This window comes from Calonectris borealis, chromosome 9, assembly GCF_964195595.1.
Source record: "Calonectris borealis chromosome 9, bCalBor7.hap1.2, whole genome shotgun sequence".
In the NCBI taxonomy this organism is placed as follows: Eukaryota; Metazoa; Chordata; class Aves; order Procellariiformes; family Procellariidae; genus Calonectris; species Calonectris borealis.
In genome coordinates this window covers 2,677,083-2,704,452 of record NC_134320.1, presented here as the reverse complement: position 1 = coordinate 2,704,452, position 27,370 = coordinate 2,677,083, and the positions used below count along the sequence as shown (strand labels likewise).

The 27,370-nt window shown below is 37.3% G+C and overlaps 1 protein-coding gene across 13 annotated transcripts in view; it reads left to right on the top strand.

Annotated features, from left to right (window-relative positions):
• ARMC8 (armadillo repeat containing 8) overlaps window positions 1-27,370 on the top strand; it is a 79,938-nt gene that overhangs the window by 26,338 nt on the left and 26,230 nt on the right. For 8 of the 13 annotated variants that reach the window (XR_012674794.1, XM_075157929.1, XM_075157924.1 and 5 more), the window contains 7 exons: window positions 8,515-8,657; window positions 8,760-8,857; window positions 16,374-16,466; window positions 20,023-20,082; window positions 21,258-21,338; window positions 24,910-24,985; window positions 25,072-25,162. Coding sequence is in view for 12 of the 13 variants with exons in the window: in XM_075157929.1 (XP_075014030.1) it covers window positions 8,515-8,657; window positions 8,760-8,857; window positions 16,374-16,466; window positions 20,023-20,082; window positions 21,258-21,338; window positions 24,910-24,985; window positions 25,072-25,162 (642 nt within the window). In the remaining variant the exon portion in view is untranslated. Of the gene's footprint in view, window positions 1-7,146; window positions 7,196-8,514; window positions 8,658-8,759; window positions 8,858-16,373; window positions 16,467-20,022; window positions 20,083-21,257; window positions 21,339-24,909; window positions 24,986-25,071; window positions 25,163-27,370 lie in introns of those variants that run through there. The other 5 variants (XM_075157928.1, XM_075157925.1, XM_075157933.1 and 2 more) reach the window with 4 other exon arrangements.

Sequence of the window (27,370 nt, the reverse complement as noted above, 5' to 3'; positions counted from 1 at the left end):
CTATTAACACATTTCTTGTAAAACAAAAACCTTGTATCATCTCAAAAATAGTCTTACTTTGATGAAGACAACAGACCTAGTCCTATAAAATATTTGAGCCTGTGTCACGCTTTAAAATAATACTAAACTGAATCAGTGTAATTCACTGTGTAAGTTAAAAAGCTTTGAGTGTTGTTAGTGTAGATTTACCTCTGTCGGGCTTCAGGGGTTGTGTGTTGGCTGTAAAGAAAAGATGTATTTATTTTTTGCTAAATGGCTTGTGGACTGGTCTTAGGGCGGAAAAATAGAATAAATTTAGCTCATACAGATGGCAGATTTGACAGTGCTAACGCACTTGGATGTGAGCTTTTTTTTCCTAGTAACAAAAAGGAGAGGCCATACTGTAGCAACCTCAGTATCCTTCAAATTACTCTAAAAGTGCGTGCCTGTGAACAGCTTTAGAGAGCTGGTAGCACCTTGGGGTAAGAACTAGGAAGAGGGTTAGCAGAGTGTTATATGCTGAGTGAAAGTAGTCATGTTATAAAAAGGTGAATCAGACTGCACTGGCTCAATGTACAGAAGCAAGAGTATTTTCCAATGAAACTGATCATAAAAGAAAAGGTGAGGAAAAACTTGATTGTAGTCTTTATTTATGCTTACATGAAAAATGTTGTGGTTTTTGTTTTTTTTTTTTTATAATTCAGACCTCTTACAGCTCAGTAGGTATAATGCTCCAGCACTGGATTTAGTTAAGTGAACAAAAATCAGATTGGATGCAAGTTATGTGATGTATATAGAACAAATCATAGAATATTACTGTAAGTGAAGATGTGTGAGCATTAGAATAAATTACTAGAGCTGTAAGCTGAGACTCCTTGTTTTGTTCCTAAAGGAAAAGCTTTCTTTGCAGCTTACTTCCCTACTGTTTGCAGCACTACCATACTGTAGAAGCAGAAGAGTGGTTTTCTCTGTAATCCACATGACAGTGGAGTGTTTGTGTTGCTGTCTCCTTTGCAGACATTTAAGTAGAACATTTTCAATAGTGTAGTTCAGGGTCCTACCATTACATTTCTCGACTTGGCTTTTTTAAAAAACTGACAGGTACTGTTTGCTTTGTATGAATTTTTTCAGAAGCAGTTATCTTTGCTTTGTAGGTTTTTTTAGCTTGGTAGTAGAGTTAGCCCTTGGATCCAACTTCTGGAGATTTTGAATTAACTTGTCGCTTCCAGAAGTGAGACTGTGACATCTCAGTTTAGGATACCTTTATTTGACTAACAGTCATAAAAATATCTCATATTTTTGAGTCCTTGTGTGTAAGAATCCATAACTATTTGATTTGTAACTTCAGATATTTTATAGAAATTATTCTGTGTACCTTTAAAATGACACTTGGTTCTTGCTTTGCAAAATTCTGTGGCCAGTGATTGCTTCCTGTTACACTGTTTGAAAAGTAATACTTCAAATGCATTGAAAGGAGAAGTTTTTTAAAAATTTCTATGTTGTCCTATCTTGTTTGATCTAGTCTCATACTTTAATTCAGTTCACAGTTTGGGGTTGATGCTCACTGGGACTTCCCACACATTCAGAGGTCAACCTCTACGCATGCATTAACTTTTTATTCAATATTCTGTAAGCCAACAGTCTTATGTCTCAGTAGTATCTTCATGTGTATATTCATGGCATGTGTTTCCATGGTATAGTTTTCAGGCCTTCTTGCAATGGACTGGAAGACAAGCATCTTCCAAGGTAGTATAGGAAATCATGATCATTCCAGCAAATAGTGCATTCATCTGTTTTGAGAGGGGACTAATAATAAATATTCAGATAATCGTGATTGAATTAAAGCTCTTATTTATTCATATACTTTGATAAAAGGTATCTTAAGATTCATGGTACTATAATTTGAACTGTTACCCTGAGCTCTTTTTCCACATGCCTGCTTATGGGGCTTGATGAAGTGCTGAAAATGTTCTTTTACTAACAGCTGAGTTTCATCTCCTTCCCAGGAGTTTTAAGAACTTCAGAGATTTTTGTGACAACTTGTAAGTGGGATGGAATGTCAAAGAGTAAATTTCTGTTATTTTTAGCTAACTGTGAGGTCTGTGTTCAGACCGGACTGATGAGGTCTAAATCGTGCAAGTCTGTCTTACAGTGCACAACTCTGATGCACCACACCCATCTCAATAATCTTCAAAAGAAAGGAAAAATCTGAAGTGTTTATCTTCCTTGCTAAGCCACTGTTACCATTTGTTCAGCAGCTACTTTCCTTGAAAGTTTTCTGCTTTATCTAGGTAATTGTGTGGTTTTCCTAGATGAATCCCTATCAGTTGTTCAAAATACATCATGCCTCCAGCTGACCTTATTTTTGGTTTCTAGGCATAGTTGTTCATGGAGTTCATTGAAGTATCTCTCTAGATGGATTTACCGTCCTACCTCATTTAGATATAATTGCCTGGATACCATTACTGACATTTGAGAAAGAGGCTTTAATCAGTTAATTGCTCGTAGAAGTGCAGGGACAAATGGAAGAAATTGTATTCTATATAAACATTAAAGGAAAGTATCTTAGGGAAGCCTTCTAGAAGGCTTTTTCAAGTCCAAATACTGCATTTTAAATTACTTAGCATCCAACCTTGGATTAATGTTCATGAAGATGTTGCAAGATCTTTCCATTAGCTTTATTTCATTTCCTGTCTCATTGTATGAGTTTTACTGCAGGAGTAAATGAACTTTAGGCTGAAGAGTGAGTCAACAAGAACATTAGCACCTTTTTGCTGTTTTAGAATATCTGTTCTGTGCTTTTGGTTTCTTCTGAAGCTATCAGGCTCTACAGAAGTGAGTTATGGTGGTTCTAGCAGAGCTTTGTTCCAGTATTTCTGCAGGTAGAAGTTGAATTGGCTGGCTAGTAAGGGAGAAGGCTGGAGATAAGGGATCCAGGTTAAGCAGGGACATCGTGTTCTTAAAAAATGTGGACTATGAAAAAGTACCTTAGTAATTTTTTTTTTAAATTTCCAAAATCCAAATTATGAGCTTCCCTTTTATCCCCTGCACGTATATGCCATTTTTCTACCTTTTTAGCTTTTAATATTAATACGTGGGAGGAATGTATTACAAAAATCTTTGCTGAATTTGTCTATGCTAGACCTTGGAAACAACAAACCAGTCCAGGATGTATATTAGTGTGCTATCCCTGTGTTTCTTGTGATAATAGAAGGATGTGGTCTTTGTCCTTAACGTTTAACAGTAGTTTATTAATGCACAGTTTCACCTTTATCAATTATATGGGTTCTCCTCACTTGAAACTTTTTGTAATTTTATAGTTTGTCATTTAACTACTTAATTTTCAATGTTACTTGGTGTCAGTTCTCTCTTTTAAAGAAAGAAACAGAAAATGTTATAATATGGATGTCTAGCTCTGGAAAACCTAATCTGAAACACAAGCATATTTTAAAGATCTAGAAAAGGATATTATTAATATATCAAAAACTTACTGTATGTAAAATCTGAACTTAAATTTTCATCTTCACTAATTATAAAGCTTAATTAAGGATTTTTATTTTAAACACATAGAAAGACTGTAGATTATAATCAGTGTGTTTCATTTTCACTCTTTAACGTTAACGTACCTGTAACATCTGTTCCAAGTGCAGAGTGTTAATGGGAAAGAAAATAACAATTATTTTATTTGGAAGAGAACAACCTGCAGAATTTAGGGTGCTTTTGGATTTTGTAAAAATCCCTTTAAAAAAAAAAAAAAGGTGTTTAGGACATGATGCTGATGTGCTGGAGCGTGTCCAGAGAAGGGCAACGAAGCTGGTGAAGGGCCTGGAGCACAAGTCTGATGAGGAGTGGCTGAGGGAACTGGGGGTGTTCAGCCTGGAGAAGAGGAGGCTGAGGGGAGACCTCATTGTGCTCTACAACTCCCTGAAAGGAGGTTGTAGCGAGGTGGGGGTTGGTCTCTTCTCCCAAGTAACAGCGATAGGACGAGAGGAAGTGGCCTCAAGTTGTGCCAGGAGAGGTTTAGATTGGACGTTAGGAACAATTTCTTCACAGAAAAGGGTTGTCAAGCATTGGACCAGGCTGCCCAGGGAAGTGGTGGAGTCCCCATCCCTGGAGGTATCTAAAAGACGTGTAGATGTGGTGCTTAGGGACATGGTTTAGTGGTGGACTTGGCAGTGCGAGGTTAACGGTTGGACTCGATGATCTTAAAGGTCTTTTCCAACCTAAATGATTCTATGATTCTATGACTGAACATTTCTGGATACAAGAAGCAGATTATTTATTGAAGTCCTTAATAATCAGAGAAGGCTGTTGGTGTGATTTGTACAGGGAAGGTGCATCTCAGAGCAGGTTTTCAGGACTTCATAGTGAAAATGGAAGGAAATACGCTTGCATTTCTAAACTGGATTCTAGGTTACTGAAAACTATTTTTAAAAAAAGTCACTGTTACTGACATTTTTTTGTTAGTAATTAGATCCATATTTACCAACACTTACATCAGAGGAGTCTCCTAGTATTTCCCAGACAACCCCATGTCTGAAAAGCTTGTGAATGGCTTGCTAGGCTTGTTAGAAAATAATCAGTGAAAAGATTGATTTAGTCTTGATTCTTGTTTTGGGGTTTTTTTTTGGTTGGGGGGGGGGGCTTGGGGATCTTAAATCATCTAATCTAAGAATAGGTATTTTTCTGTAACAGTACTTCTCCATATAATTCTGAAATGAAGCTTAGCATGTCTCCAAGTTAGTAGTGGTCAGTAATAGTGAGACCTTTCTCACAGGAGGGGGACAGATGCTAATGGCCAGTTGTCTTTGCCCCAGCACCCTGAAACATATTTCCCAGCTTAGTCCATAAGAATCAACCCAACTTAAAACATGCTGCCAAAACACTTGTCTTGGGGTATGGTTGAGGATTTAGGGAAAATGGAGCCTTCTATTCCCAGTTTGGAAGTTGTTTTATGTTGCTTGATAGCATGTTTGTTCTGTACATGCTGAATTAAAATACATGTCAGTTTTATGTTCCTGCATCATAAATAGATCCGCTTACTGCAGCGTAGGTATGGGTGAGCCTGGGTATGTCCTTACAGATACCATCACTGAAGGGTTCTAACGCTTGTGCGTTATCACTGAGAAAGCATAGTGAAAACAGTAGGAATCAAATGCCTTAAGTCTTACTAAAATTACTATATCGTATACTGTATCATTTAAAATAGTTGTAAAAAGTAACTTTTAATAAACTACTTATACCTGAAGCTAAATTGTTTTGGTAACAGACTTAAAACTTTTTATTCTTTACTCCTTGTGCAGAGATGAAAGATTGTATGTATGTTGTTGCTGATTTCTGTTCTTGACTGGTCTGGGTGGTTGTCAGTCAGTTTTCTAAATTGCCAACTCTTTAAAGTCAAATCTTTCAGCTTGCTTTTTAAATACTGGGGGGAAGTAAAAGTTTGAATTTTGCTGTGAAATAAAGTGATACAGATTATAGAAGATATAACTGTTTCTAGCAGTGGAGTTACAAATAGAACTTGTTGAAAACTGTTCTGCAATGTTAGCTTACAGAATTTATGTGTGTAAGTTAGAAGGATCGAGAAAAGTCAAGTCTTCGGTGTTAAAATAAAACAGCTGTCCAGGTTACTGAAATAAATTAATGCATCTTCTGATCTGCTCGTGGTAATTCCTGTTAAATTATTTTCTACAACAAGGGACTTTTCTTGGCAATTAGCGAATGTCAGAGTTAGAACAGGAGATGAGATTGCACTTTCCATGTAGTAGCTCGGTGTCTAGAAAAAACTTAATATCTTTTCAAGAGTGAATTTTAGCCAGGATCACTCAGTGCATCTGTACATTACCAAATAAGCTTCTGCTTCCTGTCTATCCTTATCTGATCTAGAAGGCAGAGAACAAAAACAGCTGTCTGTAAAGAAGTAATAGTAATACAAGGTTATTCTGTCCCATTCGGATTGGAAGTGGAATGCTTTTTTTTCCTTTGTGATGATTTTGCGTAACATTGATTACGTATTTTACTTCTTTTGTAGTCTTTCAGCACTAATCTTCACCTTGAACATAGTGCAACTGATGCTTCAAAGAATACAGTACTAGAATTTGTAGCTTTAGAAACATGTAATTTAATTGCCTTAAGTATAATTTTTGTTCCTCTTCCAGAAGTCGATAATGTAGGTATGGTTAATTTTGAGTTTGCACAAATGATGTGTGAGGTATGCTTTTGTGGAACAACTGATAAGCTGAGCCTTTTTTACATACCTTGCTCTGTCAGTATGAAAGGGGCCTACAGTAAAATGAAGAACAAACAGCAGATCAGCTCCACTGAGCCATGTGGGCAGTCTGGGCCAAAGCGCCTCAGGAGTGTTAGCTGGTTGCTGTAAGAAATGAGAAGAATTATACGAATTAAAGGATAATATGCATGCAATACCAAATTGCTGTAAATTAGTCAGGAGTAGATTTATACAAGAAATTAGAAGAGGTTTCTAAACATTAGGAATAAATGGCCTTTCAGATAAAACAGGTGAGCAAGGACAAAGAACCTCGATGCCTTTGTCTGATAAGTTTGTGGAAGGAGTGGATTAAAGAAAACAGCAATGATTCTGGAAATCTATGCCATTCTGAATTTATACCAGTCTGATCATTTGAATCTGAAGGAAGTTGAAAGGAGAAAAGATATCTGTGCTTTTGGGGTTGCTTGCATCTCACACGTTAATTTTGTGCCACATTTCAACTGTTTTGTTTGTGTTCAGGAAGAAATTATATTTAATCTCTTTAGTACGTGTTCGTGTTTTGGAGCTTTTTTCCACCATGAGATTAGCTACATCTCAAAAAGGGCACACGTGTGCTTTGAGTGATACCAGCATACCTCTGCTTTTAGCAGCTGTCAAACCTGCTTTTAGAGCAAAGCAGATTCCTAGCAGTTTTGCAGTCAGAAAATTCTTCATCCAATTAAATTGTTAGGGAATACAGGGAAATCATTTTGCTGTTCTCCTTCTCCAAGAGCTTGGTAAATTATCTGCTGCCTGGGATAGTCTGAATTTTATGTAATGAATATGCTGCTTGTAGATATTGGAGAGACCTTTGACCTCATAGCTTTCTTCCAGTGACATGCCATAGTTATGTCTGTTGGTCTTTTACTTTAGGTTTCAAATGTAGGGGATTCTAAGAAGCAATTTCTGCCTTATGTAAGTGGGAAACATTTGGAGCGTGTGTTAAAGGTACTCTTCTGTGTTACTATCTGTTGTGGGGCTGCTTGCACTTCCCTTGGTGGCCTTTTCCGTGTAGCATGGCCATGTACCTAAATTGCATTTAGCTACTGTGTTTCCGGTTATTTTTTCCCTTGTCTTTGATTTAGGAAGTCAGCTTTTGGGGCATTTTGTTCAGAGATCTGTTTACCCAAGTAACTACTTCTGTCCCCTTCAGCAAGTGGGCTAGATGCTGGCTTTTGGCTCCTTTTTGCTCCTAGAGAAGGAGCAAAAGTATCTTGTCTGGCTTTAGGAGAGACCTTTTCAAACTATACAGAGTAGTGTGTTACTAAATTGAGAATATTTCTGGTTTAGCTCAGTGAATCTAGAAAAGTGACTGCGTATGTTGCATATACAGAGAGAATTGTATCTCAGTGTCCAAGTCATCTTACCTGTTACAGTTTTGCTGAAACTTGTATGTAATGTGGGAGGCCTTAGTTAAACGGTTTTCATCTTAAGCTTATAAACCATGTGAATCTTAAAGTGATTATCTTCTGTGCTGATGAGAGGTAGGAATGTGGTTACTATCTGGGCTCTTTGTATGACTCAAATTGAGACTGAAAGTGTTCGGTGACCTCTGCTGTGATTCAGGTGCTACTGATGTAATCTAAAATATGTTCGAAGGGGCTCCTAGGTATCTTGATAACTGTATAAAGAATCCAAATTGATTGAAACCCAAGGTATGCATTTGGCAAGATGGCTTAGGGTTGAAGTGATCCTGTTTTAGCTACAATTCAGCTGCCTTCTGCACATACAACTTTTCTGGGCTTTCTTTGTGTTCAAAACATGTTCAAAACGCAGATTACTGTCAGCTCCCATTCTTGTGCTTGATGATGGAATTGTTTTGCAACCATGACCCAGAAGAAATCACTGCCAAAGATAACAACCATCATGGTAGCGGTAATAATGTCCCTAGGTGTTAGGGGAGATGCATGAGGTTCCCTCTCCCATTGACGTCAAACTGCAGACTCGTTTCCTTTAATTGAAATTTGGGATCTTCCTGGTATATGGAAAGACCTCATCCCGGATATCAGTACTGTGACACTACCTTTTAAAAAAAAAGCAGTGTGGTATCTTTCTACCATAATGGCAAGTAAAACCTGTGTAGGAACACAGTGTAAAAAGGTTCTTATGAATAAAGTGTTCATCTTACTCTTTTGTTTGGTCTTTATCTTTCTATTAAGGACTTCATCTTCTTTACACAGCAGGATTCAGAATTTTTTTTTTTTTTTAACTGGACTTAAAAGTTCTCTTCCGTCTGAATTTTCCTCTAAAAATAATTCTATTTCCAGGTTGCTGTATTTACTTCAGCAAGAAACCTCCAGCACAGAACTGAGAACAGAATGCGCAGTGGTCCTCGGAAGCCTTGCAATGGGTACAGAGAATAATGTCAAATCCCTGCTAGACTGCCATATTATCCCAGCCTTATTGCAAGGTACTTTTCCCTTAATGGATCTATGTTAGTAAATGTTCCTAAAGTACTCAAATAAGCAAAGATAATGAAACTGAATAGTAGGTTTTTTTTCTATATTTATAGGATTACTATCGCCAGATTTGAAGTTTATTGAAGCTTGCCTGCGATGTCTCCGTACCATTTTCATCAGTCCTGTAACTCCAGAGGATCTACTATACACAGTAAGTTGTAAGCAGATTATTATGTCCTTTTAAAACCTATAGAGTTGATGGGAGTGAAAAGTCTTGTTGCCTGCAGCAGTACTGAGGACTTGTTTAACCAACAATGTTAGCATTTCTCACCTGTGTTTAAGACATCTGGCTCATCCAACATTTATAGCAATATTTGATATGAGATGGTTGACAAGATGGCACACCAATAAAGAAAAAACGTAAAATTTTCAGGCTTTTGTGCAATCTTAAGGACTAAAAAGCGTCTCTAAATGGTGTTTACAGATACCATTATCACAGCTATGCCGGCAAAATTTAGTTTCCGAAACTTAAAATTTTATCTGACGCTGTCCTCCCACACCAGATGTGAGGGTGCTTGCCTAGTTTTTGCATTTCATGTAGAAGAGTTTCATCTCCACAATTTCTCTGCTTTTAGGTCATATACATGTGGTTTACATTTAACTGACAGGAGGATAGAAAATGTCCTCCACCAGTGCTATAATCCTGAGTTCAGCTTGGAGCACGCGAGCAATAAGGCTATTGGTGCTGACCTTGTTAAGGTGACTGGGCAAAGCCATTGATGTGGAGCCCTGTCTGAAGGTAGTGCTATCTCTTGGCAGCATAGACACAAAAGGCCTTGCCCAAAATCAGTCACTGTCTCTTACTTGGAAGGAAGGCAAAGAAGGATTTGCACTTTTCCCTCTTCCTTTGTCTCAGTGCAAGGGATGAAGCAGGCTGTGGCCTGAAAACTGTACTGTACAAGCAATCGCTTTCTGCTAGGAAAAGGGTAGCACTGCTCCAGTCTGTTGGCTGGAGGTTGCCGAGCAGATCCAACTTCTGAGGGTAACTGGTAGTCCACAGTGCTAACCCCTCTGGTCTCACCTCTCAAAGGGATGACTCTGTTGCTTGCTGAGGAAGACTTGATGCTTGTAGAGAAGGGCATAGCTAGCATTTAATTTTATACTTTCTCTACTGTTCGGGGGTCTCTGTCATTACCAGAGACAATTTCTGTGTGTTACTAGTCCTCAACAGATTTTCTGCATGATTTTTTTTGTCTGGTTGTTATGCAGTGCTGTAATGTCTGTTTTGTTCTCTCTTCCTTTTCTAATGATTCCTTACATTTTCATTCCAGAGTGGCAGTAAGTATGTAAACTTGTTGTTTTCCATGGACTCAATTTTACCATACACCTATTCTGAATTTCATCTTCTAATTAGTCTATCTCATGAAGTCTTTCTGCAGCTCTTCGCAGCTTACCCTTGTATTGAGTACATGTAGACAGCTTTGTCCTCCACTGTTCACTGTGTGTTTTTTTTTTCCTATTGATTTTTGATTGTTCAGCAGGGAAACCCTCAACCCAGACTGTATGTGTGCCACTGAAGGCACCTCTCCTGAGTGATCTGGGAGTTTCCTCTTTGTGTCTGTTCCTTCCTTTCTCTCCACTTCATGCTCCCAGATTCTCCCAAGTCAGCCTCTAAGAGTTCATAATCCCAGGGTCAGCTGCTTCCTGCTCTTTCCTTCCAAGCATCCAAAGTTAGTGCTTAAGATGATCATCTCCATTAACAATCCATACCTCTTCCTGGGGATCGATCAGTGCTCAATAGAGACTATTAATTGCTCCTTTTTTGGAGGAGAGATTTGATATCTTGAAGGGAGAGGAAGTGGAAGAATATGTACAGAAATGTGAAAGAACCAGTATTAGCATATAAATTACCACTAACATTGTGGGATACTGGATTTTCTGTTTCATCCTTTGCTTTCTCTGCTGCATAACTGTGACATCAGAACTCTGCCACCCCATTCCTTATTCAGGCAAATGGGATGCCCCTTAATTAACCATAGCTACAGGAAACGATCATCTGGTGAGGGCGACCTTGTTCTTTAGTTTCAACTGTGAAATACCCATTTTCCTCCCATTCCAGTTGGACATCTGGAAGTTAAATATTTTATGACTGCGCTTAAGGTCATATTTCTGCCTTGAACAGATCCTATTTTGAAAGGTAAGAGACTAAGTTTGTCAATGGCTTTTCATTCTTGTCCAGCAGTTCTGGAGAAGACTTCTGAAAAGTTGGTTCCTGAGTTGTATCTAAGATAGCAGCTTTTCCCAGAATTTCTTTGCTGTTTGACTGCATGGAGGATGCTGTCTCTCAAACCTTGGCCAGGACTGTTTCTAAGACAAGATACTATGACTTAGCTCAATGTCTCCAAGGATGTTACAGTCACTCTAGTTCAGAGGACCTCTCACTTAAGATCTGGCATACACAAGTGCTTTAAAGAGAGCTGCTTAAAGGGCCTTGAAAATGTTTGTTTCTGTTTGTAATAGGTTTGGGAGAGAATAAACATAAAATCTCATCCAAAAAAACCCCTCCAAAAACATGTCATCCTCAGTAACTTGAGTATTTCTCCCAGCAGAAGTGCTGGGTGTCAGAAACTACCTTTCCTCTTGAACCTTTCCTTGTAGACAGAAGCTTGAAGGATAAACTGCTGGCAGTTTTGAGCAATTATGTTCAGTTCCAAAGACCAAATAGTTCTTCAGAGTTGGAAACATTTGGGCTGTTTCCTGGAGGAACGTAGGACCTGTACTGAGAAAATGTGAAGACCCATCCGTGTGTGTGTTAAGCTGAATGACACTGAGCTCTCAAAAAGGCCAGGCTTTTAGTGTCTGGTGCTGAGGTCTTACAGCAAGTTTGCTGCAGAACAGTAAGCTGTATCCAGACCTGCTGTGCCAGGTGAACGCATCTTGTGGAGACTTCCTTCACTGGAAGAGGGAGCAGGCTTTGATGCTGAGACCCATTTAGTGACCATCCTGCAAATGGAAATGAGGAATGACATGGAGTCCCAGGGTGAGAGATCTGTTGAGGTGCAGATGTATGTGCAGACTTTTTTTTTTTTTAAATTGTAAGATTATATTTGGAGGTGTTTTGTACATCTGAACTGACTAGGTCAATGTAGCTAGGTGTGTATTGGCTCGCTGAATAGATTCAAGCACCAGGTCAAATCCAGTTTGACTCATAGTCTGTTGCTTCAGCTCTTGCTATTCTATTTAAAACAAAAAGATTGTATTCAGTGGCAGAAACCCTTTCCAGCTTGTTTGCTTGCAGATTTTTTCAGTTGTGATCTCATTTTCCTTCCTCAGTGGGACCCAAATACAATTTTATCCAGAAATTGCTAGCTGTGGCTACTATGCTGGCCATGAAGGAAGAGGCAGGTAGCAGGTACGTTCTCTGCTGTGAACGAGTCTGTCCTTACAGGAAGCTTGGAGAATGAAGGCACTGCAGCAGATGAGTTTCTCCCTGCTGTTGAGACAATGAGGAATGAAGTTTCAGAAATCTCACTTTTTCCAGCTTACGTGAGCTAGTAATGTTGAGTGAAAGGCATTCCTCTGTACTGTTCAGGCTTGAGATGGAAAACCTACTGTCACCTGGTGATCGACCAGGCTTGATGAAGGGGAGGAGGAACAGTTCAGAAGACAAGGCTAGCAGGACAGAGCAGGATATGTTACAGTGATTAACGACCAGGTATTCAACGGGCAATGAAACCACACTGCAAAGTGTACACGTGTTCCACCATGGCTCAGTGACACGCAGTTACTAAAGGAGGAATCTAGGTCATGTTCTGATGCCTTGCTCCTTTCATTCCTCCTGTTTGTGATGGCTGAGCCCATGCAGCAAGGCCAAATGTTCGCTAACCCCAACTGTTTCCTAAAAATGAGAATTTTAAAATGATGAATTCTAGCTTAGAGAGCTTGAATTTAAGTTATTTGGATGAATATAAGAATTTCAGATCTCTGACTTGGAAAAAAGAATAATAATCTTCTGTCACAAAAAAATGTTTTAAGAATAGGTCTTGCAAATTTTGTTTTAATATTAAAAAGGAATATGAAGAAAGTAGGTGGGTATTGCAATCTAAGCAGGTAATTGCAACTCTGTTAATTCTTTCTGAATTCTGTAATTCTGTTCGGATGGGCAGTACAGTACATTTTGTTACAGTATACATCACACAGTTGTGATGTCTAGATATTTGTCATAAGTTGCCTGGAACTAGTCTTCATTAGCAGGCAACATTTTAATGGATTTGTGAATCTCTTTTTAACAGCAAATTATGAGTGTAGACTTACTAGGGTTGCTAGAAAGATCCTTTGTTACTTATATATTAATATGAAAAAAGTGGAATTATGTAGCCTGATATTGATACATAATTACTATTTGCATTTTGTTGGAAGTCAGTAATGTCTGCATGTCCTTTTACTCTTTCTAGATTCTTTTCTGATAAACATACTAAAATTATTATAGAAGTTGGATATATTTTAACAGAATCAAGAGGCAAAATTAACATAACTTTCTCACAAGCATTAAGGAAGCACTCTTGCAACTTTCCAAGAGCTTTTAACCCACAACATTTCTGATTTGATAGAACAAAATGAGAAAGTGTATAAAAGATATCTCCAAAAGAATTGCTTCTCAAACGTATCCTTTTATAGTTCAGAATATCTAATAATACAGTTCTTTATATATTGGTAGAATTTCAGGAAACCCTTACTCTGTTGATTGCAAGGATTCATTAACCCTTATACCATATATACAGGATCATCGCTGGGGTCACAGTGACGCCAGCAATGCCCTGTCAGAATGTTTGGTATCGGAACAGCCTAGTCTCATAAATGCTAAGTTAAAATGCTTTGCATAATCTAATAAGAACACCTTCCTATCCAGGAACTTATCATGGAGCCATGATGCCACACTGATCAGTAAAATGTTATCTTACGGAAATCACTGTGTGCCATTCTATTCCCATTTCTATAACTCTATAGTAGAGCTTCCAAACAGTTAGAGGCTCGATTTCTGTCCACTTACATCTTTACCAAAACTCTCCAATCTATCAAACTGCAGCCAGAAGTGCTCATGTGATCAATACTGTTGAAGTGCTAGGTGAAACTGAACTATTGCACGGCGATGTCACTGGCTCGGATGTGAAATAAAAGTTTGTTAGTTCCTTTCCTGGTGTTAGATACAGGTAGAGAGATGTTACGCATTCGTCTGTGTTGAAAAAAGTTTAACTGAATAATTATTTTATTCAAAGATGAAAGCAATGTATTTTTATTCATAGTTTGGGAGATAAAAACAAGGATATGAGAAGATACGTTCTAGTAGAATCTGCGAAAGATAGCATCAGAAGTAGTCTTCACTTCGCTAGCTTCAGGTTGATTTCCAGTGGCTCTTGATACAAAGCTTGCCTTCTTGCACTTTTTATAGATTTCAAGTGCTTTCTCAGTTAGTGAAGAATAATCTAAATGTTATTCTTGTGTATTTTCACTGAAATCTGATTTTCATAAGCAATTCCACCAGTTCAAGTTTAAAAATAAAACGACGCAAAACCTTTCTACCAGCTTGAGGGAAGGAGGGAAAGTCCTGTAGCCTTTTATAGGATCATTTCAGAGTTGGCAGCATTATTCAGTATCCAGATGTGCATTGGTCCTGTGATAAATGTGGCAAATCATGTGAGTGAATTGTATTCGTTGCCTGACACAAATGCAGATCTGTACCTGCCAATATCTCTCTGTAGACAAGACAGCTGCACAGAGCAATCCATAAGAATTACTTGATTGATGCGAGGGTCAAATCTGGTTGCAAGCTAGTAACCTATGATTTAGCCAGTAAACCAGTTGCTACTCTTCTGGCTTTCTTTTTCTCCCTAAGAACCTGAATGGAATGGATACTGACGTCTATAAATTCTTATCTAGAATTTCCTGGTTAGCTGAGAGAAAACCAAATTTAAGGTAAGGACAAAATACAGTTACACTGCTGTAGGCTTACCTCTGACAGGGAGAGTCAAGAGACACTTCGTTATGGTTATGACCATCAGCGCTATTATACTTGTGGATTTAATGTCCGCTATTGCCCTGCAAGCAAACCAGTTCCTTGCAGACCTTTGGGTTCTGAAGTTGAAAAGAAATAGATGTTTGTATATATGCCATGTGTAAAGGCAGAAGCTCAGGTGGAGCTACTGTTGACCAGACCCTAAGAATACTGCTTAGAATAGTTTGTCCCTTTCTTTTCTTATGTACATAAATGTGCAACGAGCATGGATATATAGCTGGTATACCTGGAAGAACTCCAGTTTCTAGTAAGTAACTTTCTCTCTATAGGATGCTGAAATGGCAAACGAGGCTGTTGCATATTGATCCTTTCCAGTTATTGAGAAACAAGCAGTAGAAACAAGTTGTTTTTATTCTCAGTGTGTTTCTTGGCTCTGTTGTCCTATTGTTTTCTGTTGAGAATAAAAAGTCTGCATTGTTGGCAGCAAAGCTTTCTAAAATAAGTCTGCTAAATTTTTTATATATATATATAAAAATATTAAAAACAACAAACAAAAATTGCAAAGGTTTGCCTAATCTCAAGCATGTATACAAATAGGAGAGACTTACACGTTTATTTTGCTAACATAAAAAAGTGCGATTGGAAATTTCCTAATTAATTGGGAAATAAAACTTTTCAAAAACAGCTGTGTATCTCTGAAGTTACAGTCGTTAAAACAATCAGGCTAATGCTACTTTCATTACTGTAAAAGTAGCTGAGGAGCATGAAGATTTTGCTCTAATTTTAATCCACCTCTCCCTAGTCAGAGGGTTGCAATTCATCATTCCTCCTGCAGGTAAAACAGAGTCTGACTTACTTGTATAGGGTCAACATAGCGTAAGTTCTTTGGAAAGGAAGAACTTCAGTCTTTCATCTCCTCTGTTCAGCACCCTTTATCTCATGGAAGTAATTTAGTTTACCACCTTTCCAAACCAAACATGACCAGTATTTCTTTTAATATCACTGCAGTTGCTGCCACTAAAATGTACTGGTAAAAGTAACTGAAAGCTTTAAAATGTAATTTTGTAACTTACTGCAGAGCTTAAGTAACTGCATATGTTTTCAGAAGGGAACTTCAGTGTAATGATTTTCTTTTGCTGATTTACTCGGAATTCTCTGTCATTAGTGTCACACATACTAATAGAGTCTATAGTGTGTTCTTGACTTAAAGGAAATTATTACCCCACATTAATTGGTTAGAAAGTGAGTGCCACAGAATTGAAGGTGGGCTGTACATTTTTCAGTCTGGCACCTTGTTCCCCTCCCTGCTCTTTTCTACTCAGAGCTGAAATGAAGAGGTAAGTAAATCACACTTGTAGTAAGAAAATACTAAGACAATTCCTGGAGTAATTGCTTTCAGTGACCGTGTTTGCAGTTGGTATGTTTTTCTCCATTCTTTTATTGTTTTCTCACGATGTAAAGATTCTGGAGACAAATCCCAGAAGTTTTGGGATTGACCTTTTATTTTTCCATGAGGATTTGGCTCAGAACTGTCACTTGTGCCTTGAAGTCTTTCCTGTACTACTTTAATGCTCTTCTCCTGTGTCTGTACAAGTTTCAGTGGAAGGGAGAACACTGAATGCAGAATCAGGAGTACTCTTTTAAGTAACAAACTGTGAAGAAACTATGCTGAAATACAGCGTTAATACTTTTTTCTTTTCTGACTTGTTTCCAGGATGCTACAGTTATCTCCCACCTCATGGCACTGCTCAGTAGGTCTCGGTATACACAAGAATACATATGTCAGATCTTCTCACATTGCTGCAAAGTAAGAAAGAGAATACATGTTCTTTATGCAACTTGTTGTGTTTCTGGCATATAAGAAACTGTGTAACATGATACTGCCTTTTGTGGCAGGGACATTAGTACAGTAATGACTGCACTGTTATTGCTCTGGATTTGCTGACAGAGTTACTGGGGTTGATATATGTTTCTTTACAGTAAAACAAAATATGCAAATAAGTGCATTTTTATAGGGTGTGTATATATATTTATACTTTTGGCTACTAAACAAAGTCAACAGTTAGGCAAATATCAATCCTCACTATTATCAGTATAAATTTTGGAAGGCTTATTTCTTTTCTCTGGAAGTCTCAAGACAGTTTGAGCATCTCTTTGCAGAGGTCTTGCATCTGCTTTCAAGACAGCTGTTTTAAACCCAGAGAATGTTTTCTAAGAGGTACTGTAGGTTGAGAGGAAGAAAAATGGTCTTCACAGTTGAGCTCTACCAGTTACAGGATTATCCAGATACGTGTTCATTCCTGCTACATAATGTAATTCTCTTGATATGGGAAAACTAATTTAAAAACAGCAGCAACCCCGCCCCAAACACAGAAGTTTTTGTCTTTTCCTCCCCACCCCCCAAGTTTCCACACACCATTGTTTTTTCTATTATTGTTGATTTTTTTTGGTAGTTACTGTACCCATGGGTTATACAGTAACTGTATCAAAATAATTCAGTGTCGGAAATCAGATTTGTACAGCATCTTTCCCTTTTAGAAACAATGTAAAACTAAAAGATCATAATCGTATTTATCTCCCAGACTAACAAAGTTCCAAAATTTATGAATTTGTAAGTATTTACCTCAAAAAATATCTTTCTACCTTATCACTTACAATGAGTCTTCTGGAACTCTGAATTATTCCTTTGTTAAAAATGTATTTTTCTCTACCTTGACTGTTATTTATGTACATTCATCCAATTGCATTTCTCTGTTAAGTGAACCTGAGGACTGAACACTGTAGAGCTAGTGTGATACAAAAATATAACTCAGCTGCTAATATTTATAGAATTGTTTAAAGAAAACATTAAGACAGAATCCTACACTGGACTGTGGAAGTTCAGAACTATAGCTAATATTGGAAAAAAAATTTGGTATTTTAAGAAGAAAAATGCATCAGTGAGGCATCTCATCTTTAAGTGGCCCTTGAAAGTCTCCATAATAGGCTGAGTAGCTTGAACAGGTGAGAAATCGGGCCGTGTTGGCTTACAAGAAAAAAACCACAGGACTGATTATAGGGTGGTATAGAAGTCAGTTTATAAAATCAGGGGTTAGCTCTGTAGCAATATAAACCCTGTTGGCTATGTGAGAACTGCTGAGTAACTTCAGGTAATTAATCCAACATGAAAACAGTTCTTGTCATCTTTTTCTAAATGAGTTACTTCCTTGTAGCTTCAATAACTCCTGGTGACTTACATATCGAATATATTGTTAACAAAGCAAATGCCCAGTCACTTAACACGAGTAGAGTAAGGAAGGTCTTATGAACTCACTATACTGTTTTGAATCCCTCCTCCACCCCTCAAATCTCTCTCAAACAAACTTTACAGTGAACGTTTTGAAAAATCCCAAGTTTTTGGAAAGAAAAAGTTGATTGTGTGAACAGATAGAAACATGAATGCACAAGAAAAGCAGGGTGATGGGTATGAGAATTGGGAAATAGTTGCATTTACAGAATAAACATTAGCTGCATAACAAAGAAAAATATGAGGTTGAGTAAACAGATCATCACAAATGTTAAATTGATAAAGAACTCATTTCTCTCTTGCCCAGGCAAATGCAGCTGTTCAGCAAAAATCTAAAATGCCCCCTTCTTTCTTTCTTGTTTAGTTCTTGGGTTTCAGGTCTGATTATCAAGGTCAATTACTGTATTTTCAAACATAACAAAATACATCTAATACAGTGAAGCAGAATTTGCAGGGGATTTCCTGATTTATTTGCATAGGCAAAGTACATTCTTAAAATTTAAAAAAAATATTAAATACTGAAAGTTTTGGTATTCACTATATTTTTAATGAAGGCTCCATCTTCCCCCCAAAAGGCCGTGAGTGAGAGGACTTTTCTAATTTTTTCCTGAAGAAATAAGTTACTATAAGCTTTTGTATTTAGGTAAGGCTTAGCATATATTGTAAGAGGTATTGACGCTTTTATTTCTCTTTTTCCTCATCTTAGTAGATTTATTCATTAAACTAATAGTTGACATATCATAGCTTCTACCCTCCTTGTTCCTGCATAGTGTTCTCTGCTTAGATCTTGTGCATCCATTTTTTCTCTTTCTTGCCAGAGTCTTGTTTGGGCTTCTCAGGTTTCTTTCTCGCCTGCTCAAATTTCTCTGGAAAAGCTCAGACCTGTTTTCTTGAGCTAGGAAATCCTTAATTCAGGTTCCTAGCATATTGCTGCTCTTTTCTGCTTTTACTGCTTACTTTTACTGCTTCTCACTGCATTTTTAGAGTTAAAGTTAACTGATGGAAAACATTGACCCCGGAGAAGAGCCATCCTAAGCAAGGGAAAGTGTTGATTTACAGGGGAAACAGATGCAGTTCTTAACATACGGAGCCAGGATTCTATCAACATATAAGCAAATAAGTAAACTGAAATCAGGTTGATGTACGTGGTATGCTAAAATGCAACTCAAAATTTACTTTTTAAGATTCTCTCTATCGCAGTTGATTTGTTTCCAGAGAAAGTGATGTGAGTAGGTAAGCCTTACTATTTTAATGGTCAAATTAAAAAGATAAGGTATGCATTCTGAAACACATGGTTGTATGAATAATTTGAAAAGATAGTTCTGGAACTTACATTTGAATGTGCATAAGTAATAATTTCACCACCATTGAAACTTAAAATCTTGTGTCTGGGAAAGATCCAGGATAAAGTCTGTAATCAAGGCAGCTTCCTTCCAAGCCCCTTCTGAGAATGTTTTCCTATGTGATCTTAGGCTGGATCCCTGATATCTGCTTTTAAAATTTCATTATGGAATGAATTGTTACATTGTTCTATCCCACTGTTTTCTTTAAAATTGACATTTTATGATGGAAAATCATGCAAGAAGTGTGATTTCTATTCCTGAAATATGTGGTTCAATCATATTTGGAGAAAAAGATCACTGTAATAGGACCGGCTCCTGGAACTCTGTCGGTATACCCACAGAGAAACAAAAGCAAAAGGCCTTGCTATTACATTGGTGCCTGAGCTGCTTGGGTTTAGGAAGGAAAGATACATTATGTTCTCAAGTTTTCACATTTATATTTGAAGCTGTCCCTATTTATGGATTAGTGCTTAACCTGATTGTGCATTAAATAAGCTGGATTGGTGTGTGCAAACACAATGTGTACAGATTAGATATTTTCATGTACATCTAGTTATGCAACTAAGAATACACCCAAGTGTCACGTATTCATCCAGTTTGCACAGAATTTACTGTCTGCATCTCATTGAAAAATCACTAATACTTACGAATTACTAAAACTATCTAGGTCACTATGATTTCTTTTACTTTTATTTCATTCATTTTTTTCACATATTTTAATATCTGTTCTTCAGCTTCAACACTGGCATAGCTGCGGCTTTAAATCATTGCCTCAGCCACTTCTGTGTGCCAATGTAAGTTGTCTTCCTACTTCAACCATGCTGTTTTAATTGCATTTTTTGGTAGAAAGCTCTTGGTGGCAGTAGCAGCTGAAGCATCTCTTAAAGCACCAGATATGTTACATCTAAAAGTAATTTTGTGCTTTTTTTTCTTAGAGGTAAGGGATGTTCTAAAAATGTTCTTTTGAGTGTAAGAGGTATCTGATTTCAGCTATATCTCAAATGTGAAAATAAAACATCACATACTAGGGTGTATAGATGTGCCCATAAACTCAACTGGGTTTGAACTTTCTTCACTTGCAGATTAGGCAAGAAAATGCATCGAGGTATGATTAATGCTGTGACATTCTAAAAGCAGAATTTAACTTGCACATGGCCCGTGCTTAATGCAAAGATGACTAGAGTAATGACTCTACTTCTAAAGAGATGTTTGTAAGTCACAGCTCAGATTTCACAAGAGACTGCTGAGGATTGCAGGCCCCATTGAGATTTCATGTTGTTTTTTCCGACCTCATCGAGCCTTGTCACACTGCAGAAGTTCTGAGACCTTTCTACTGCAAAATTCAGAATTTGTGTTTAATTCCAAATGCTTTTTAAATCTTGAAAAAACATCGATGTATCAGCCATTGTCGACTTAGATCTTGAAGTCAATAAATGGGTGATGGCTGAGTAGATTTATGGCTAACTATGTTTGAAACTAAAATAATCTGTAAGAGGAAAATATGAATCTCTTCTCAAAGCACTGCCACGTTCTGTTTGGAAACAGTTTCAGAATTAATTCACTCTCTTCTGAAGTTAGAATTGTTGAAAATGCTTAATATTACTAGTGAAGAAGACATTAGTAACTGGGGATCTTTTATATGATTTGTAGAGAAAATCAGGAGCTTTCTATTGTTTCCAATATGAAGAATAGAAACATAAGTACTCTATCCATGTTTCTGAATTTGTGAAAACTAATTTCATTGCCTATTGAAGAAAAGAGTGGAAATGATTACCGGAAAAGGACAAATGCTATAAAAATAAGAGTTGGACTTCTTTATTTAAAAAAAATTTGGTATGCCAGAGTAAATGGTATTACAAAGTAAATGTTAGTAAACCTACCTTTTATACTCAACAATAAGTTGCAGATAGTGGAAATTTCTTATATGATCTTTTAAAAAAATAAATCGTGTTTTATGTTTTCTTTGAAGGGTCCAGATCACCAGACAATCTTATTTAACCATGGAGCTGTTCAGAATATCGCACATCTGTTAGTCTCCACCTCCTACAAAGTAAGACATTAAAATTATTTGGTGTTTTACATATATTTATGAAAGGGATCCAAATGAAGATTATAAAAACTATGTTTATGCATATGAACTAGGACTATAAACAGGTATAATGTATATTTCTAGAATAACAGTTGTTTCTTACTTGCCATATGGATTTCTATGAAAACGAGACCTATTGTTTTGGAGTGCTCTGTAAAGTTAAAACACCGTTAATTAAAACAGAGCTGTCTTTCATTGATCCAAAGGAGAACAGTCACTTAGCAGCCCAATAAAAATGGTCTAATTCATTGAACAATAAATGAGAAAAAGAAATTAAGCCAAAGAGAAGCAAATGTGAGCTGTCCTAAACAGGAGTCATACCTGTGAAAACATGGACATGGACTGAGTGGAGGCCACCAAGTATCTGTGTTTTGTACTCACTGAATCTCCTGAGTCTCAGTTCCATTCTCTGTTACGTTTTGGAATTCCATCCTGGACTATCTGACAGTACCACCTCTGGGGAAAAGCATCATCTCTACCTGTAACTTGGTGGCAAGGAGGGTCAACTAGCTCTTTTCAGTCTAAGGCCAAAATTTCAAATCCTGAGCACAGCCTTAGGAGTCTGCTGTAGATTACTTAATAAAATGTTTGAAGCTCTTCATGTAGTTTGTTTTTCTGAGAGCTAACACGTCTGCTATGCAAATGATTTTGAAATCTGTCTGAAGCCAATCCTATAATCTCTAAGCGTGGACTTTCTTATGAAGATACCAATTTATCTTCCCTCCCTGCAAAAAGTATGAATGTCATCATTCTGAAAATAAGAAGCACTTCAAAGTATCCAAATTTATTTTGAGTTATTTTTATTACAATATTTAATACAGAATATCTAATGTTATAGTGCCATTTTTATTTTATTGAAAGTATGCTGTTCACTGGTTGATTGAGACTAGATGAGATAATTGTGCTTGTCTATTTTGATCTCCTGCCTAATGCAGAATATTCTTGATAATTAAAGTATCTTTCAGCAGGAAAACCAGTCTTTAAATGAGAATTTCAAGTGAAGGGAAACTTGGTGCTCTGTTCCAGGGGCTTGTTAATCTCATGTGTGGTGCTTTTTGTTTGGTTTGGGGTTTTTTTGTAGGTTTTTTGTTTGTTTGGTTTTTGTTTTTGTTTTAATAAATCCAGTAGGAAGTATGTGGTCTTCAATATTTTGTTTATCAGAGGCTGATAAACTTCTGGTTTTTGTCTTTCTGTACTAATTAGTTTTCACCATGATCAGGCAACATTTTGCTCTTTCTCCCATTAGCTGACCTTTTTTGCCCTGTATCTTAAGGTGAATTTTCCAAGCTGTGTTTGGCTTGGAACCTTTTCTAATGGCTTTGAACCTTCCCTAATTTTTTTCAAAGAGCTGCTTTAAAATAAAGAAATCAGAGCAAGGTAAAGTTTTCAAGTTGTTTTTCGCCAACAAGATACATGTAGCGTTGCATTAAAATATATATATTTAGTCCTACCTTACTGAAGAGATGTATAAAATATTCTTCATATCCTCCTTTGCTAGTTTGGTCAAGCCTTTAAATTCCAGGTGTACATACTGAACTGTTGCTCTTCATACACTTTCCTCTGTTAATACTCCTGGGGTTAACAGCTTCATTGTGGTCTTAGCTGCTTTCTTAGTGTTCTGCAGTAATTAGACACTCTCAGACTTCTAATGTAACTGATACATTTCTGTGGAATACAAGCCATCTCATTCTCATATTTCTCTATCCAGTTTCTTAATATTCAGCCAAACAAGACCTTAACAGGAAAAGACAGCATTTAAAAACTTTGCTTATTTTTCAATACTTAGAGTAAAGGCCAGCAAGGTATCTCAGATGATTTAGGCAATAGGACCACATCAATAAACAGCAGAAACCCTCAAAATGGGATTTCAATCCCCATGAGAAGAGTTTGTCTAGGTCTGCCAAGAGAATTGCCCATTACTTTTCAATAAACTCTTTTCTTTTGGTTTTGGGATTGTCCCGTAGCCAGCTGACTCTACAAGTATCTTTTCCATGTATTACATCATTCCAAGTGTGCATCTTCACACTGGTGAGATGTCTAACACAAAGGGACTGCAGCTTTTACAGCAGCATTACAGGTAGTGGTTTCAAGACCATATTTACATATTTTTCCAAATGCTTACGTTCCCTGTTTCTCATGTAACTACTGAACTAATTGCCCTTAAGTAGACATTACTAGCAAAGAAACTAGTCGTTGTAGTAATTTTAATATCTTTAATTAATAAAGCAATATTATATAAAATAGTTAACTTCTAGCTAGACTTCAGTTGTTCTTATTAGAACCTTTGCCCCCCTGGCCCTGTGTTCCTTCTGGCAAGAATACAGCTTTTGAGCTGTGGATTTGACTTTTTTCAGTGCTTTTTTGATACACAATCTGTGCTTCCTGCTGCTTTGAAGCATACACTGTATTCATTAGATTTAAAAGTAAATGGAGCAAAAGCACCTTGCTTTTGTTCTGAAGCCAGATAGCCTGCTATCGGTTCCTCCTGACTAAGATTTCACTACTACTGATGAGAAAAGATCTTATCTAATCTGTGATTAGATATTATAAAATTAATGCACAAAAGTGTGATTGTCTTTGCTGTTGTCGTCTACCCTTGGACTTCCATGTTTCGAAGACTTTTTGTCAAGGAGAGTGGGATGGGCCTAAACCTAAGTTGCAGTAAGTACTTTCCGCAGTGATCCTTTAGGTCAAAGTCTTGTTCCTTTTGCTTTGTTTTCATGCTAAGAATGTGGTAACAGAAACATGGAAAGACATGGACACAGTTTAAATCTGTGCAATTGTAGAAGGTGAAGTCAAAGGCTAATATCTGGACTAAATTAGATTCTTCATCTGGGAAGATGATAATGGTTGGTCTTCCCTGTGTCAAAAAAGAAGTTGTAAAGACTTCATAGCCTAACGTGAATAGGCAACCATGAAATATTGTTTGATTAAACTAAGACATGGTTTTGGACTGGAGGAGGAAGATCCAGCATGAAGACATTTGTGAATCCTTTTTGTACAGGTGATATCTGAGGCTGTGTAATGGCATTAAAACTTATATATATTTGTTTTAAGATTAGTTTAGAATCACTTCTGAATGGTTCTCTTTAGACATTTTATTAAACCCACCTTTAAAGGCTTCTGAAATATAAATCTCAACGACGTATTTCTGATTCTCTTACGTACTTATGAGTCCTGGAAAGAAACAGTACTATTGTTATGATACTTCCATTCTTTTGTTGCTGTTTGCACGTTTGTGAGGCATCACAAGTAAGACCAGTATTTCTGACTGTCTGGTTCCCAAGTTTTATCCTTGCTTGTCTTTTTCACAAATAGTTTGCAACATACCCTATAGAAGGATAGTTCCAACAGGAAGATTACAGGAGTCAAGGTGTGAGTTAGATGTTTCCATCTGCCTTTTATTCGTCATCTACATTTCTTACTGATTATACAGAATTATTTTCTACAAGCCTATACAGCAGTCTAGACCAATTTTACTTTTAAGTTTGCATTTACATTTATACTTCATCTATGTTATGTTTTTACACAGGTTCGAATGCAAGCATTGAAATGCTTCTCAGTTCTAGCCTTTGAAAACCCACAGGTATCAATGACTCTTGTAAATGGTAAGTATAATGCTGCTGTTGCTTATATGACACTTGTTTTTTTGGCTGAATTAGAATTACTTGGAGTTCTCTTTCATTGCTTGCAGTGTCGGTTGATGGAGAATTGTTACCGCAAATTTTTGTGAAGATGTTACAAAGGGACAAGCCTATTGAAATGCAGCTCACATCAGCCAAATGGTAATTTTCATCAGGAATTAGAATGAAATAGTATGCAATTTAATACCTACTTTTTAACTGTTCCTTTTTGCCTGTTGCAAAGTAGTATGTGATCTAAAATCTTAGGAATAATTATAGATACTATTTGCATTATCTAAATCCTTGAAGAAGTGGTTCTCACCTAATAAACTTTAGAGCATAACTTTCACTCTTTGCTGTACATAAACGGGAAATAATGTTGCTGGGCAGCAGTTTTGTCAGGAACGTGTATTCAGACATGGATTTTCATAAGCTGAACTGCAGTTTTCACGAGTAACTTGGATTTTATGGTAAGTTTTACTTTGAATAGGCTATAGTCAATTGTATGTCCTTACAGAGTATAATACTGAAATATCATCATGTAATACAAGTTAATGTTGTTGCTGCACCACTGTTCAGAGGACTCGCTCAGGTGACTGGGGCTGTGGTGTGTTGAGAACTGTATGCACCAAGATGATGAGAGAGCAGAGCTAGTCCCTCTTCCCAACTGTTTTAATTAAAATAGATTATTCTTTAAGCTTCATGTGCTCATACAGCAGAATTAATGTTATTAAGTAGTTTTATAGCTCAAATCAAACTTTCCCTTCTGGTGTGGGCACGTTTCTTTGTGTTCATATTCATAAGGACTTTCTACCCTGTGACAAAATGTGACCAGGTTTCATAACAGCAACACTGGGGTTATACTCACTTCATAAGCTGGACTCCCTTTAAGACTCTTTTCCTTTTGTTGTATTGATAATAATAGAATAAATGACTTCAGGGGGTTAAAGAGATAAAATTACCCATCACTATAAACTACTAAAATCAAATGTCACTCAAGACTTTGGTCACTGGTATATTGTTTGATTATTCTTTTAGATTTTGATGGCTTGTTTTTGACCTGGATCAGTGAGTTCTTGAGTTCTCTGATTCAGTTCACCAAGCAATTTCACTGACACTTGTCTCAGTGCAAGGTCTGGAGATTCTGGGTGAGGAACAAGTGGGGTAGGTAGGATGGCCTCTTTTGTAATGTTGCCAGGTTATGATGACTTAACCCGTTCATGAAAGCGGTTATAAAGACGTGTATGTGTGGGGGTTGTCTTAGGAAAGTAATCCCACTCCATGTGGGAGGTCTGTCTGGGGACCTCCCACGCTCCCTTCCAACCACAATTGGTTTATGCAGTCTGGTTTTACTGGTTTGCTAGGTAGCTCTTAGTGAAAAAGGCAAGTAAAATTAACTGCATTGTAGCAATCTCAGTTCCAATTGATTTATGTGTTTCTTTGAGAATTCAGAGAATACATAGAGAATTAAGTATTAGAAATATTTTTTTTTTTAACTGATCTCAAGATATACGGCGGTTGGTAAGTCATAAAGGCAGGCTGGAGCTAAAAGAATTGTTCTGGCTCTGGACTGTCTCCTTGTTCTGGGATGAATACTCCCAGGTCTATTGGTGTTCTTTACTGATCTGCTTCACATTTGAAGGAGTTGGGTAGAGAATCCCATCTTTTGCTGTTGCTTTGCAGTACTTTGGCTCAAGTGGACCTTTGGAAGCATGGAGGAAAATGATGCAGTGAAAAGCAAAAAAGAAAATTGCAGGAAAATGGAAGACAAACCAGTATCCTGAGTTTCAGACTGGGTTTCCAATTAGTCTATGGGCAGTCATCCTTCTTAGTAGGGCACGCAAGGCCTCAGTTTCATGACAGTCCCGGGGGCTTGGAAAGACCTACAGGCTTTTCTTCTATAAGTCCATTCCCTACTTGATTCCCTCCAAGTCAGACTCTCTCTCCTTTCTTTTTTTCCTAATGAGAGTAGCAGGTGAAATTGTCACAGGTCCTCTTTTTTTTCGCTTCTGAATAAGACTTGGCTCCTGCCTTGCCAGTCTGGGTCAATTAATCTGCAGTTCCTCTCTGATTTATTAGTAGAGTCCTTGGAATGCAGATGTAGAAGGGGTTTTTTATGCATTTGTGAAGCCTTTTGTTAAATTTCTATTTGAATCCAGACTGGCATGCAGGGCTATCTTAAGAAGTTTCCTTTGTTCTTCAACAATTGAAGTAGACCTGGAAGACCCAAGTTAATACCTCTTGATGGAAATGGAGTAAGGATCGTTCACTTGAGCAGCTGTGTTGGCACAGAGGGACGAGCAGTAAGCCTCTTGGGAAAGGCTTAAATACGCCTCTTGATTTGCAGCTACAAGTGGAGGAGTAACCTTT